The 14,330-nt window shown below is 40.0% G+C and overlaps 1 protein-coding gene across 2 annotated transcripts; it reads right to left on the bottom strand.

Moving 5' to 3' along the window:
* Window positions 1–2,294: 2,294 nt before the first annotated feature.
* LOC110912097 (protein CELLULOSE SYNTHASE INTERACTIVE 1) lies at window positions 2,295–13,853 on the bottom strand. 2 transcript variants are annotated; one of them, XM_022156768.2, is made up of 8 exons: window positions 13,696–13,853; window positions 12,080–12,235; window positions 11,476–11,549; window positions 8,181–11,214; window positions 4,893–7,440; window positions 3,586–4,040; window positions 2,846–2,962; window positions 2,295–2,752 (listed from the first exon to the last, which is right to left on the bottom strand). In XM_022156768.2, exons 2-8 carry the CDS (start codon window positions 12,146–12,148, stop codon window positions 2,612–2,614), a joined length of 6,438 nt encoding a protein of 2,145 aa, XP_022012460.1. In that variant the 5' UTR covers window positions 12,149–12,235; window positions 13,696–13,853; the 3' UTR covers window positions 2,295–2,611. The 2 variants fall into 2 exon arrangements, with proteins under 2 accessions (XP_022012460.1, XP_022012461.1); XM_022156769.2 differs by lacking the exon at window positions 13,696–13,853 and adding an exon at window positions 13,548–13,683.
* Window positions 13,854–14,330: the final 477 nt, after the last annotated feature.

Genomic DNA, 14,330 nt, shown 5'->3' with positions numbered 1-14,330 from the left:
GCTTTCTTGCCTTTTTGGCAATTCATAAGATCATAACCCCTAGGGTCTGTTTGGTATGGGGTAATGGAATGAACGAAGGAATGGAACGGACGAGGTAATGGAATGGACGAGGGAATGCAATGGATCATTACAATTCCATGTCTTGTTTGGTTACCATGTGTGAATGGAATGAATTATTAATGGGTATTGTTCGGTAGGCAAGGAAAATCGAGTAATAAAATAAGTGGTGAGTGGTGGTGGTCGGTGGTGGTAATTGTGGGTGGTTATAGGTGGCGGTGGTGGGTGTCGGCAGCGACGATGGGTGGTGGTGGTGGCGGCGAGTGGTGGTGCAGCGGTGACGACAAGTGGTGGTGGTGGTTGGCGGCAAGGTGGACGTTGGTGGAGGGTGGCAGCAGAGGTGGCGGTGGGTGGCGGCGGCGGCGACGGTTGGTGGTGACAGTGGTGGTGGCGTCGACGATGGTGGTGGACGGCGGCGGCGAGTGGCGTTGGCGGTTGGTCGCAACTGTGGGTGATAACGGTGGCAAGTGGGTGGCGGCGACGACGGTGGCTGTCGGGGTGAGGTGGTGGCGGGCGGCGGCGATGGCGTCGGTGGTGGGTGGTGGTGGTGGTGGTTTTTGGCGAAGGTGGTGAGTTGTGGTGTTGTTGATGAATGGTGCAAGAGTGGATGGAATGGAAAAAAAACATGGGGGTGGAAGGAATGATTTTGAGGGAATGGAATGCCTTTTGGAATGGGTGATTCCATTCCATTGACCAACCAAACACCCTTTTCTTCATTCCCTCGTAATAATCCATTTCATTCCACCTCTCATTCCTCCATACCAAACACTACCCTAATCTCAACTTTGAATGTTATTATAACTTGGATCTTATTATAATACCTTGGAGATAACCATCACTCCTTATTTTTGGAAGTAGAATCAAAATCATAAAAGGGCACAAATTACACTAATCTGCAGATTCATCATCAGTTCATCATGATTAATTTAAACAAATGGTTGGGTACATTTGTAATTAACCAAGTTTATATGATGATGTATGACATTGACATTCTTCATTATTTTTTAACCCTTAGAAAAAAGTAATGTTATAAATGTAATGTTTATTGTCTCTTACCTCTCTTTTCTTAAATTAAATAAAAGAACAAATACCTAAACATATGTAAGGTATTGGTCACAAAACTAAAAGATATAACATATCATATTCATGGTTTTTATATACATAACATATGCATGTGTACTTATATTATATTAGCAGTCTCTCTATCCCTAGGATAGGTAAGGCTTGCTTATATCTTCCCTCTCCAGACCCTACCAATAGCTTAAGTATAGATGGGATTATACTGGGTACGGTTGTTGTTGTATGCATATGTACGTAACAGTATAAATTATAAGATATGAACCACTAATAAAAACTGGTTTAGATTTTTCTTCTTGTTATCACAAAAACTTACTTTTATGATGATCTTCTGCATGTGTGCATGTGAAAGTTCAAATTAAAACTCCGAATATCGCTAGAACTTCAACAGCAATCTCAGTCAATCAATTTTATTGTTGTCTATTTTTAGGTATAAAAGGTGAAGCTTCAGTTTTAAGGGCTGATACGATTAATTCAACTTAGTATATATAGTATAGTAGTATTATCAGTTTATTACCATAAATAGTGTCAGATGTCTTTCATTTATTCGTAAAACATGGACACATTTAATCTCATTGGACGGCCATTAGCAATAATCATGGGCTCATGCCAACACCATTAATTATTTAGTAATATTTTTAATAGTGTTTCCTTTATTATTTAATTTAAATTTGACTCATTTATGTTCGTTAATTTAAAAAATACGTAAATATGTTTAATTTTTTTGTCAGCATTGCGGTATAACGTTTTTTAAGCAGATTTGTATTAAAAGACAAACTGCTTTTTTTTTTTTTTTTGCATAGTAAACTAAATGAGTACCAATACCTTAACGAATTCACACCATACCGTATCGAATCGAACCAAACCAGTATTGACGTTTCGATAGGTATTCATCTTTATGGTCTTCGCCAGATAAAAAACATGTATGATTCTTTTGTGTATATCGCAGTTTTGTTTTATGGGTTTTCTCTTACTGTTGGCTGTTGCTATAGCAAGTGTCGATATTGTAACAAACCGAACCGAAACCAACCGAGTTCCCGCCGCGTAGCACGGGGAAATTCAACTAGTTACAACATTGCATCAAAACAGATTACCGATGTGTCAAACTTTGCAAAAGCTATATTCATAATTAGAAGCTCAATGGAGCATGCAAAATACCAGAAAACAAATTGTGAAGCAATGATAAACAACCACAATATTATACATGATTCATTCGACAACGTTCTCGTTACTATGGTAAGCAATTGGCAAAAAGAGAGAAAAAAACTTACTGAGAGACGCTTCATCACGCATCTCACAAGCAATGACCACAATAAACTGAAGACGAAACATGCCGGTCCAGTTACGATGACCGGAAAATAACGAACTAGGTTACAACACAGTTACAAGTAACCGAAACTATACGTTGAAATCTACAAAACAGAGCAATCACAAATGTTTCAAAAAGAATTATATACAAACCGGCTTTGATGGAATGTTACTTGTTTGACCATTGAAATTCTATTTCCAGATTCCTTGAGGCGCCACTTTTGCTCTCGGGCAGCAAAGTGTACTCGCCCGCCACTGCCCCCAACATCACGACTCGGTCAATCTGTATCGTTACTTTGCCAAATGAACTCTGCGGAAAAAGAAAAAAATTGTTGACTTGGTATATGATAAAAAAAATGTATAGATCGTGATTTTGGAAAGTAGCTTATGTTGAAAGACATACCTTCCCCATCTTGCTTTTATTTTTGCACGAGATATGTAATTTCTGGCCTTTTGGAGGACTTTCGAAGGACCAAACAAAGCTCTCATCCCACTCGGGATTAGGACCTGTTGAGACAACCTGAAAAAAGTGTGATGATACATGTCAGTTAGAAAAAGTTGGTGGAACGGGGGTTGCTACGTATATACACGCATAAGGAGGCGGGAATTAACAGGTCGATTTGGGTTGTGTTTGATCTCAAATGGGTAAAAAAAGATGGATTGAAGGGGAAGAAGCTGAAGCCGCATTATATCAATTTATAATGCATGCAAACTCCTAAATCATTTTATTCGAAAATATAAATTATTACTGTGATAATAATAAAAAAATTAACAAATATGACAAAAAAGTATTTTGTCAGCTCAGCCAGGCCCGTTTGTTTTGACCTGTTACCAAATATGCCTGTCCCGCCCATCTTGCCACCTCTACATACACACACACATACACATACGTGCGTGCGTGTGTCTGAAATTCATATACAACAACATAAGTACAAAGCATGAACATGCTCATCATTACACCTAACATTGCGCCTTACACATGCCTCTCCCTTATTTCCGTTCTCCTTCTAACCAAAGAATTATGCTTTACAATTAATTCTAGTTTTACTCACTTTTACCCTTAAATTCTTTTGTTATTACCCAATATGAGAGCATGAACAACATTTCAGAAGTGATTGTGTGAGATTAAGTATCCGGTTTTACCTTGGTTTGCCTTGATGGAGTGTTGCCGAGTGTGAGCTTGCAGTAAGCACTCGGATTTCCCACCGACTGTTTCATATTGTTTCCGCGTTTAATTATCACAGTTAATGTCCCGGGTAAACACTGCAACAAAAGTTCAGCCTTTTCTTGAAATCGAGGTGGGCCCGACTGGATCAAGTACTGCAACAAGGGTATTGCATCTGCAGCAGCATTTGATTGGGATCTAGAAACATCAGCTGGGCATGCGGACCAAGCTTGCCTTAGAAGAAACAGTGCGTCCAATGCAGCTTCTTGAGTTGCTTCTGATCCGGTCTTGAGGGACGTCAACAAGTGTGGAATGCTCAAGGTTGCGGGTTCTGTGGCTCTCAACCGTGGGAAGTTTCCGAAAAGTGCATTTAGGGCTTTCAAATACTCCTCGTTCACTGTTCCTGTTGCCCACAAATCCTTTTCGATAGCAGCTGTGCCACCATTTATTATTAAGAGATTAAAATATTTCACAGGATATTACATGCTTTACAAATATTAATTTAGTACTTAAGATATAAACAATTTACATGATCTACAATATAATGATTACTTTTACATGATGATCAAAACTTAAATAGTTTTACATGAATTGTTAGTTATAGTTTTAACCTCTGAGACAATGCTCATCTGCATCTAAATACTTTATATTTTTTAAGTAACTAGTTGTTAATAGCGCTCATGACGAGCGCTGTAGCGAATAGCGTAGCAAAGCGCTCATTCATCGCTATCTGATTTTGGCACCTCCATGGCGAGTAAATAGCGGGATTTCAGGGTTTTTTTGTTTTTTTTTTTTTCGGTTTTAATATAAAGAGCGATAAAATATACGTATACAATAGCTGGATTTTAGGTTTTTAGTTAAATATACGGATAGAAACACCGTATTTGGATATAATATACATATAACATATTTCTAAAATTTTCTTCTAGTGTATCGCAAAACATGAAATAGCGCCCACTAACTCATCGCTATCACTATGTAGCGTATAGGTTGCTTCTCGCTACCGTCCGCTATTCGCAATTAACTATGGTAACTTCTATAATGCAGATATTTGTTTCAGCAGTACATATAATACCGAGACAACTCTCTTGCTCCCTAGTACTAAATCTTTCATATTACAACTGCTAAAGAAATGTAAACGTTTATGTATATTTTATAAAAAAAAAAAAAAGTATTTAACTAGTGAAAGTGTAATCTAATTAAAACAATATTGTAATGTAAATCCGGTGTAAATATGGGTAAAAAAGTTAAGCTGTAACCAAGTAGAAGTAATGATCTGATTTACCAGTTATAGCTCTGACAGTCTCGCTGGAGGCATACTCTTGGATAGTATTGTTAGAGAAAAGGAGCTTAATAAACATTGCAGACTGGACTGATGTATCGGTATCACTTGAACCAATCAGGTCAAGTACAACTTGGACCCCACCAGCTTCTGCCACCGCTCTTTTATTTGAGCGACTATACATCACAAGATTCTGCAGAGCACAAATTGCTACAACTTTCATTTCTTCAGAAGGTTGATCCTCGAGCACATTCACCAAAGCACGACAAGCCGAAACAGCATCAGAAGATCGTGCCAGTGTCTCGTTTTGAAACAAATCTCCAAGAGCAAGAGTAGCCAACAATCTAGCTTGTTGAGCTTGAGTTTGTGGGTCCAAAAGGTACTGCGATAATGGTAAGATAGCTAATTTAGTTGCTTTGGTTTCTCTGATTTTAACGTTGTTTAATAGAACTTCCAACAGCCTTGCAGCAGTATCCTCACATTGATGACCCCTAAGCAGTTCCAAAAGAGCCTCGATCGCACCACTTTCGGCCATGGCTATAGAACTGCTGGAATCATCACTTTCAAGTACTAGAAGAGCGTTTAACGCACCGATCACAGTCGCTTCAGAGCCTGAACGAAGTAACCGTACCAACACTGCAATCGGCACTTCCAAAAAAAACTCAGAACTGAACTGTAGAATACTAGATAGAACAGCAGCAGCAGACTCCCACAACGTGTGAGGAAGAGAAGGATCAGACAGTAATATGACTTTTGACAGCTCAGCAACACCACCCTCTTTTGCGATTTCGTTAGGCCATGTCACTGCGATGCTGACAAGAGCCTTTACAGCTCTTTGCTGCAAAATGGGAATACCAGAGCCAAGAACGCGCATTAACGGGCCAATTACTTGCTGTGAAACAGGATCCTTCTGGTAATGTTCTTCCAGAAGCAGATGAGACAAAAGCTCCGCTGATAACTGCTGGACCGCTGGAGCGGGAGAATCAAGTAACGGGATGAGCGGTTCAATGGCTTGGTGAGAAGTCAAAGAATAGTCAGCACGACACTGCGGATGCTCCAAGATATTCACGAGAACCTGTAATGCGCTATGCTGCCCGTCGGGTCCGAACTCTGCCTTAGTTAGCAACAAGAAGAGAGGTTCGACTACTTTTGCTGCAGATGGACCTTTTGCTATAGTAGCATTGTTGGTTAATATTCGGAGCAATTCCGCAAAAGCAGCACAGAGAAAATCCGGTGGTGATTCATGGAGGATATCGAGTACACTCTCAATCACTCCAGCTTTCACCATTTCCATCTTACATGAAGGTCTGTCTTTACCCAACTTAACAAGAGCTCTTGAACTTGCTTCGTGAAGCATATAATTTCTTCCATAAAGTAGGCCGACAAGAGGAATTATCGCACCATGTGCAGCAACTAGTTCAGCCAAATTTTCATCATCTACGAGTCTATCGAGTGCGCGTACAACCGAATGATGTGCAGGACTTAGCTCAGATACAAGCAGGGAGATCAAAGGTTCCACGCAGCGAGCAGCGGCAATTGTGGATCTGATTCGTGTATTTCCGAAAAGCACACAACACAACTCCGCGGCATCACCTTTCAAGTCCATTGAACAATCGGACGAAAGAATCCTACAAAGAACATCGACCGCGTTCATTTCAACATCTGCAACAGCAAGAGCTCCTGACGGATTATCACTCAATAGTCTAACTAACGCAGCGATAGCCGCATGCCGCTCTTTCTCAAACCCGGTATTTAGAACTTCCACCAAGGGTTGGACCGCTTGCCTGGCGGAATCCGCGTTTCTAATGTGATCAGCGCAAAATACATTCTCTAGCGCTTTAGCAGCACTATACCTCGCACCCCGTCCACCCATTCTCAACACAGCGATTAGCTGGCTCACAGCACCGAATGCAGACTCATGTCTCCGTATTTCAGCAGTGCTAAATAAAATACCGAGTAAATCAGTAGCTGCTGCTTCAGTGGCTTCTTGCGGGCCGAGTGAAAGATACTTCGTTAAGGCTTCTAAAACCCCGGACTCAACCATAACAATCTTATTCGAAGGGCAGTCGTTTCCGAGCTGAATTAGCAGCCCGAGTGCCAGAAAAGGTGCCCCGGGACGATCGGGAATCGGTTTGAGTAGATCGACAAGAACCGGTATTGCCTTCCTAGAAGTAGCACCGACTCTGATATCATCAACTCTAAACAACCGTTCAAGAGCAACCTGCTCTGGGTAAGGAACCAAAGAAAACTCTTCTGACAACTCGAGAAGATCATGTATATCAGCATCGGCACATCCGAGCAGTGAAATAAGACCGACTGCAGCACCTGAGTTGGCAACGGACAATAGGGTTCCCCTGCTTCCGTTGCAGACTAGGCTTGCGGTAGCTTGTGCAGCAAAATACCTATTGGCTGACTCCTCTGACCTCAACAAACTAGCAAGGGTCGGTATGGCTTTGATTGTCGCGTTTGCACGTATTATATCCCTGTCTTGAAACAAAATTGCGAGCAGTAGTGCACATATCCAGATGCTACTATCCTCGTTACCGTCAAACTGCATAAAACACAATTATTTGCAAACATTAGGAATGAGAGCAATATATACCAGAAGTAGTGTTGTAAACGAACCGAACGTTCAGCGAACAGTTCATGAATCGTTAGGTGGGAAGTTCGTCTGTGTTCGTTCGTTTAGTAAATGAACAAACACGAACAAGAAATTTCGTTTGTTTAGTTAAATGAACGAACATGAACGGAGGCCGCGTTCGTGTATTTATGTTCGTGAGCGTTCAGTAACGTGTTCGTTTATGTTCGTTTGTGTTTGATAGTTCATTATTGTTTTTAAATTTTTTATTTTATTTAAATACTTCAAAATTCTGACAAATAAAATATTTAATAAGTATCAGCGTATTATATATTCTATTCATAAACGCTTGTTTGTGTTCATTTGTGTTCATGGACATTAGTTTGTATCCATTTGTGTTCATGAACGTTTGTTTGCATTCATTACCTAAAATTATCAAACGAACACGTTCATTTCCTTAATGAACAAACACGAACAGAATCTCGTTCGGTAAGTGTTCATGAACAGTTCGTGAACACATATACTTCCTTAACAAACGAGCACGAACAAGGTCTTGCTTGTGTTCGTTCGGTTCGTTTGCAACCCTAACCAAAAGTATGCATTATGTATATATATTTGGAAGACTTGGAAGTTGGAATATAAACTAAAAAAAGGACATCAAGAAATTTGGTTACGTTTTGAATAACAAGAAATTAACAAACTTTAGTATGTACCTGACCATATTGCGACAAACACTGAGATATCCTCTCTGTGAGGATTTCCACAGCTCCAGCCTCCACGATTTCAACTTTACTTTTGTCATCATTACTAGCAAAAGCAGATAGTAGCCATATAGCAATATTACTTCCATATATAACTGATGTACTGGTAATTGCTTCTTCTGAACCTCTGTGGATACTAACAGAACTTTTATCCTCCATATCTCCCAAATGAGAACCTTTCGGCAAAGTTAGCATTGAAACAAGTGACTGAATTAAACGCGTATGCAGTTGTACTTCATGGAGATTCTCCATGACACTTTGAATATTGACTTTGGTAGCACAAACTAGAAGTGCAGTTCCACCTATTTTCAAAGTTGCATTCGAGGAATGGATCACCCTATTTGCAATAGATGAAATGCAACCAGAACTGTTTGTGATCGCATTTCCTAGAACTACATATTGTGCATGACAAAGCCTTGATAAAATTTCTATCGCCTTATCTTGAAACAGAGGAGTCGCGCCAGCAATGCATGAAACAATCGGGCTTATGCTATCTGGATATTCAGCGAGCACAGTCCATGCGGGTTTGATGTGCCCAGATGAACCTTTCAGTCTTGACAAAATCGCGAGTGCGTTTAGTGCCTCTGACATCGAAGCAGATCCACGTTCAGTGGATTTGATGAATGATACAAGTGCAAGAACTGTTCCACTGCGATTCACATAGTCAGTTAAGGCGGAATCTGTTTGACGTGAGTCGAGAAGTCGAGCAATTGCTGCTGCTGCGTGGGTCCTACCCGTTGCATTACCTTCATGTAAAATTCTAGTAGCAGGCATAATGAAATCTTCCGGAACAACATTCTCTGAAACCTCGTTGTCCAACAAAAGATTTGCTAGCGCACATAGAGCCTGTTCTGCAACTTGGACAACTGATGAGCTGGCAAGTGTTAGCAATGGAGTTAGTGTGTCTCGAGCAACAGCCGCCATGTCACGGTTTTCTCTTATAGATACAAATATTGCAGCAAGGCATCCGGAAGTTTCGGTCAATATGTACTCAGATTCAGAATTTAAGAGCTTCATCACAGCGCAAAGCGTCTTAACGGCAATGCTGCTTTCACGCAAGTCCTTTCGAGCATTAAAGATGCCAGCAAGAGCCGACGCTGACTTGGCACGAGTCTCTTCTTTTGTAGAGCTTAGAATCTTGATAATCGTCTCGATTGCGTCATTTGAAGCACTACCTTCACGTAATAAATCAGTAAGTGGGACTGCGGAAAGCAGACTTTTCAAAGCATCTAAAACATAAACCTTAGATTCCGGAAGTTCACTGGTGAGCAATGCGTTAAGTTGACTTATAGTCGTTGTATCTGATTTGTGAATCAAGTGGTTTAACGTCTTTGAAGCAATCTCCTTCCCGTTTGAGCTTCCGTTTTTTAACAGCCACAACAAAGCAGGAACAGCATCAGCACTCTCAACACATTCTCGTATATCTTCACTGTGATTACAAAGATTACCAAGAATTGTTGCGGAATCTTCTTTAGCTTTTGCAGAGCCGGTTTCAAGAATTTGAACGAGTGGCGGTATGCCACCCGCAGCAGTGATGGCCCACTTGCTGTCATCGTTCTCATTCGACAAAAGGCAAAGCAACGCAACAGCACACTCCTGTTGCTGCTCTGATGAAAGTCCAAGAAGAGAAATCAACATCTGAATGCCCTCTCGACCCTGAAGAGCATACCACAAACTACCTTCGTTTTTGCAGAGTATAAGTAGAGATCTTATCAACTCATCCTGAACTTCATTGGTTGACATTGTGATTAACCCAACCAACAAACGTTTCGAGTCAGCATTAGCAAGTCTACTTGAGAGTGTAGCGTTTCCATACAAACTCGCAAGAGCTTCTATTGTGCGTTCCTGAACCAAAAACGGTAAATTCGGCTTAAACTGCTTGATTAACGTCAACTCAACATCCGTAGGATCCGATGCTTTATTAGTTTCTGCTTTGACGTCATATATCATAAGAGCAGAAGCCAAAGCCCCTAACGTATCAGCTATCTGTGCAGGCGACGTGCAAGACTCAAGGCTTTGACCAAGGCTCGAGATTACATAAGACAAACCTCCGGAAATATTAGCAAGAGCACACATTGCATTTTCCTGTAAAGCTTGTGCGTGCTCACCTTGCATAAACTCCTTCGAAGGAGCTATTGTAGCATTGATAAGCGAAGGAATACCATTCGAACTCGTAATCTCCTTTCTTGCTTCTTTGCACTGAGCTGAAAGTGACTTCAAAGCTGCGGCTGCTTGTGCTCTTACCGGAGCTTCATTACCGGGCCCCAATAGTTTAAGAAGTAGTTTCGTAGCTTCAGCGTCTATTATCCTATTACAAACAGATGCATCCTCCATCATCATAGATGCCAGAAGGAAACAAACGTTCGCTTGAGTGCTGGATTCGTCGGCTGTAAGTAGCTTTACGAGTATATCCTCTCCTCCGGCTTGAATCGTCGCAGACCAAAACCCCTCGGTGCTGCTGCAAAGGTTTCGTAAAGCTCCGGTCAACAAATCGTCAACTAAATGTCCACCCTTGAGCCCCTTTTCTAACTGCTTCCACAAAACCGGCACAACCCCTTCGGTGGAAAAGATTTTGGACCCAACGTGATCTTTCGCTCCGCCTTGAGAAACAGCGTAAATGGTCTTTGCGGATGCGATTCTCGCTTCTACTGAAGTCGACTTGAGAAGACTAAGAAGCGGGGGAATGCAGCCCCCGAGCAATACTTTAACGCGTAGTTCGTTCTCCTTGCACAACGAGCCTAAAACGGTTGCGGCTTGCATCTTCACTCCAAGTGACCCTGATCTTAAAAGAGATACCAATACTGGAACTGCTTGAGAATGAGAACCAACAGCACTAAATGCATTTCCACGTGTATCTATCAGCTCTAGTAACTGCTTCAAGTTATACTCTTTGTCTTGTGCAGATAATGAACTTTGTCGCAGCTGCTCGATGCACTGCGCAATACTTGCTAATGTTCCATCCGGATCCTCCATGTTACTGACCCCTCTGCATGCAGAAAAGAGAACACTCAGCATATATATTATATACAAAAAAGATGGCAATGATTAAATAAATATAAATTTTGCATATGTATAATTAACCATTTGTAAATATGCACTCCATTTTGGGCAAACAAACAAGATGATGAATTGTCGAATTGATGATACATTCTATTAAAGAGAGAGAGACATACTTACTCTATTAATTAACTAGATATTAATTACTACAATTAGGTAACAATGAACAAATTGCAAAAGTTACACTGACCTTGAACCCATCTTTATAAGGGATAGCGGAGTTGCAGGCTCTGGGTCATGAGGTCTAGTATCCCCAATTCTATCCTGCATTTGGTGAAGGAATAATGAAATTGTCAATAGTTGTAAGATATAATAAACTACGATTTAATTTGTTTTTGTACAGCCCCTTCCCTCGAAGATCATAAAACAAGCCATCTAAAAAAATCTTTATTATCCCATAGCATCTTCATATCAGTTTCAAAAATGGTTGAGTTTAAATCTTGACAGTTAATCGGTTAAACATTATCCAGGTGTTAATGTTGTAGCAGCATAAAGAACAACAGGATTCCATACATTAGGGGACTTTTAATGTTTCGCCTTTTATTTTCTATAATCTGAGTTCTTATTGAAAAAACTGAAGAACTGAACTAAACCATTTAACTTAACTTGTTGCCAACAATAACTATGATCATATCAACAAAATGAAACTATCGCTTTATCAGCAAACCGGCAATGACATAATGGGAACCGGAACTTCAAACATTGCACTGAAAGATTCATTCACAGTAGGCACTTGCATTATTACTATTGCGTATACCACATCTAGTAAACGATCGATTAAGTGGAGTAACTACCTGATCATTAGCGGCAAGACTACTGCCATTGCTGCTGGAGGAATACGCCCGACCTACAGTCGCCGCCATCTTTATTGTAACAATCAAACTCTCTTACTTCAAAGCAGATCTACCCCAACCCTAATCCCAATCACATGTAAAAATCTCAATACCTACCTGTACAAATGACCCAAAAAAAAACTCATCAATTCCATTATTAACTAACCTAATTGTACCAGTACTCAACAGATTCATCAACACTTCCGTAAAATCAAACAAGACACCTAATAATTTGCTAAACAGAACAGTAAACTAACTATTGTTATCACAACACACATAAAATTTGATATAGAACACATCAGATCAACTTTCGTTCATTAATTCCACTATAAACTAACCTAATTGTACCAGTACTCAACAGATTCATCGACACTTCCATATAATCACACTAGACACCTAACAATTTGCGAAACAGAACACTATACAAACTATTGTAACCACAACAAACATACAATTTGATATAGAACACAATAGATCAACTTTCGCTCATTAACTCCATTATAAACTAACCTAATTGTACGGCTACTCAACAGATTCATCAACATCTCCGTAGAATCAAACTAGACAGTAGACACCTAATAATTTGCTAAACAGAACAGTATACGAACTATTATTATCGCAATACATATACACTTATATAGAACACAACAGATCAAGATCAAGTTTCATTCATTAATTCCATTATAAAACAACCTAATCGTACCAGTAGTCAACAGATTCCTCAACACTTCCATAAAATCAAACTAGACACCCAACAGTTTGCTAAACACTTAAACAGAACAGTAAACTAACTATTGTAATCACAACCACATATACGATTCGATATACAGCAGATCAACTTCTGTTCATTACCTCCATTATAAACTAACTATTGTAATCACAACCACATATACGATTCGGTATAGAACACAGCAGATCAACTTCTGTTCATTACCTCCACTATAAACTAACCTAATTGTACCAGTACTCAACAGATTCATCAACACTTCCATAAAATCAAACTAGACACCTAACAGTTTGCTAAACAGAACAGTATACAAACTATTGTAATCACAACACATATACGATTTGATATAGACCACAGCCAATCAACTTTCGCTCATTAACTCCATCATAAACCAACCTAATTGCACCAGTGGTCAACAACAGATTCATCAACACTTCACTAAAACGCTTAAAATCAAACTAGAAACCTAATAACTTGCGAAACGGAACACTATACAGACTATTATAATCACAACACAGATACGATTCGATATAGAACACAGCAGATCAGCTTCCGTTCATTAATTCCACTATAAACTAACCTAATTGTACCGGTACTCAACAGATTCATCAACACTTCCATAAAATGATTAAAATCAAACTAGAAACCTAATAATTTGCTAAACAGAACAAATAGAATTGTAGTAAAATTGTAATACTGTACCGTAGGTGACCTAATTGGATTCAAGCGAACGAATTATAGATACGGATATATAGATTGATCGGAGAGTTAGTGTAGAATGAAGAAAAGTGAATTGTAATAAATGAAAGCAGAGAATGTAGCAGGAATAATGGAGAGAAATGATTCGAACCAGTGTGGGGAGATATAGGGGAACAGATCTGGTCTTTTGCTCAACGCATTTGATGGATCGTAGCAGGTGAGTGACGATATGAGAGAGAGAGAGAGAGAGAGTAGTGTGAGAGAGTATATTACAGAAAGGGTGGGGGTGGTGTGGGGTGGTAGCGGCCACAGACAAAGTTCACATCAACATCAGCTTGCTGTTAGAGAACTTCACCCAAAAGGTTGTCTTGGTAATTTGCTTATTATTATTAGGCCACACGGGATGGTTCACTAGTGATGGGTTCTAATGATGGGAGCACCCAATCAAATCATGCAATGTCAGCACCCAATATTCTAGTGATAGTGATAGAAATGTAGTGGGGGTGGTATCACTAGTGATGGGGATTTCAATGTACAAGTATTAATGCACAATGTACAAGTCATACCCTATCAAAACTCAAAGTTTAACACGTGACCACCATAACTCGTTATAAAAAGCACCGGCGGCGGTGTTCCACCCCGTTATATAATTTCATCACGGGGATTAACGGATGTGCCCCGGGTGCTCTTAGAGTTAACCGGTCCCTGTGGTGGTTTGGCCTATTTTATCAATCTAGTCTAAAAGGTTTGAAATGTTATCATTTTAGTCCAAATAGTTTCAAGCAT

The sequence above is a fragment of the Helianthus annuus genome, chromosome 15 (genome assembly GCF_002127325.2).
Source record: "Helianthus annuus cultivar XRQ/B chromosome 15, HanXRQr2.0-SUNRISE, whole genome shotgun sequence".
Lineage (NCBI taxonomy): Eukaryota > Viridiplantae > Streptophyta > Magnoliopsida > Asterales > Asteraceae > Helianthus > Helianthus annuus.
This window is presented reverse-complemented; position numbering and strand designations above follow the sequence as displayed.

Excerpts from the sequence above, each read along its gene's own strand:
- LOC110912097 (XM_022156768.2), bottom strand. The coding sequence starts at position 12,148 with ATGGCGGCGACTGTAGGTCGGGCGTATTCCTCCAGCAGCAATGGCAGT. Across the intron at positions 11,215-11,475 it reads CTTATAAAGATGGGTTCAAG|AGGGGTCAGTAACATGGAGG; the intron begins GTCAGTGTAACT and ends TTCTGCATGCAG. Across the intron at positions 2,963-3,585 it reads CTCCATCAAGGCAAACCAAG|GTTGTCTCAACAGGTCCTAA; the intron begins GTAAAACCGGAT and ends CACTTTTTTCAG.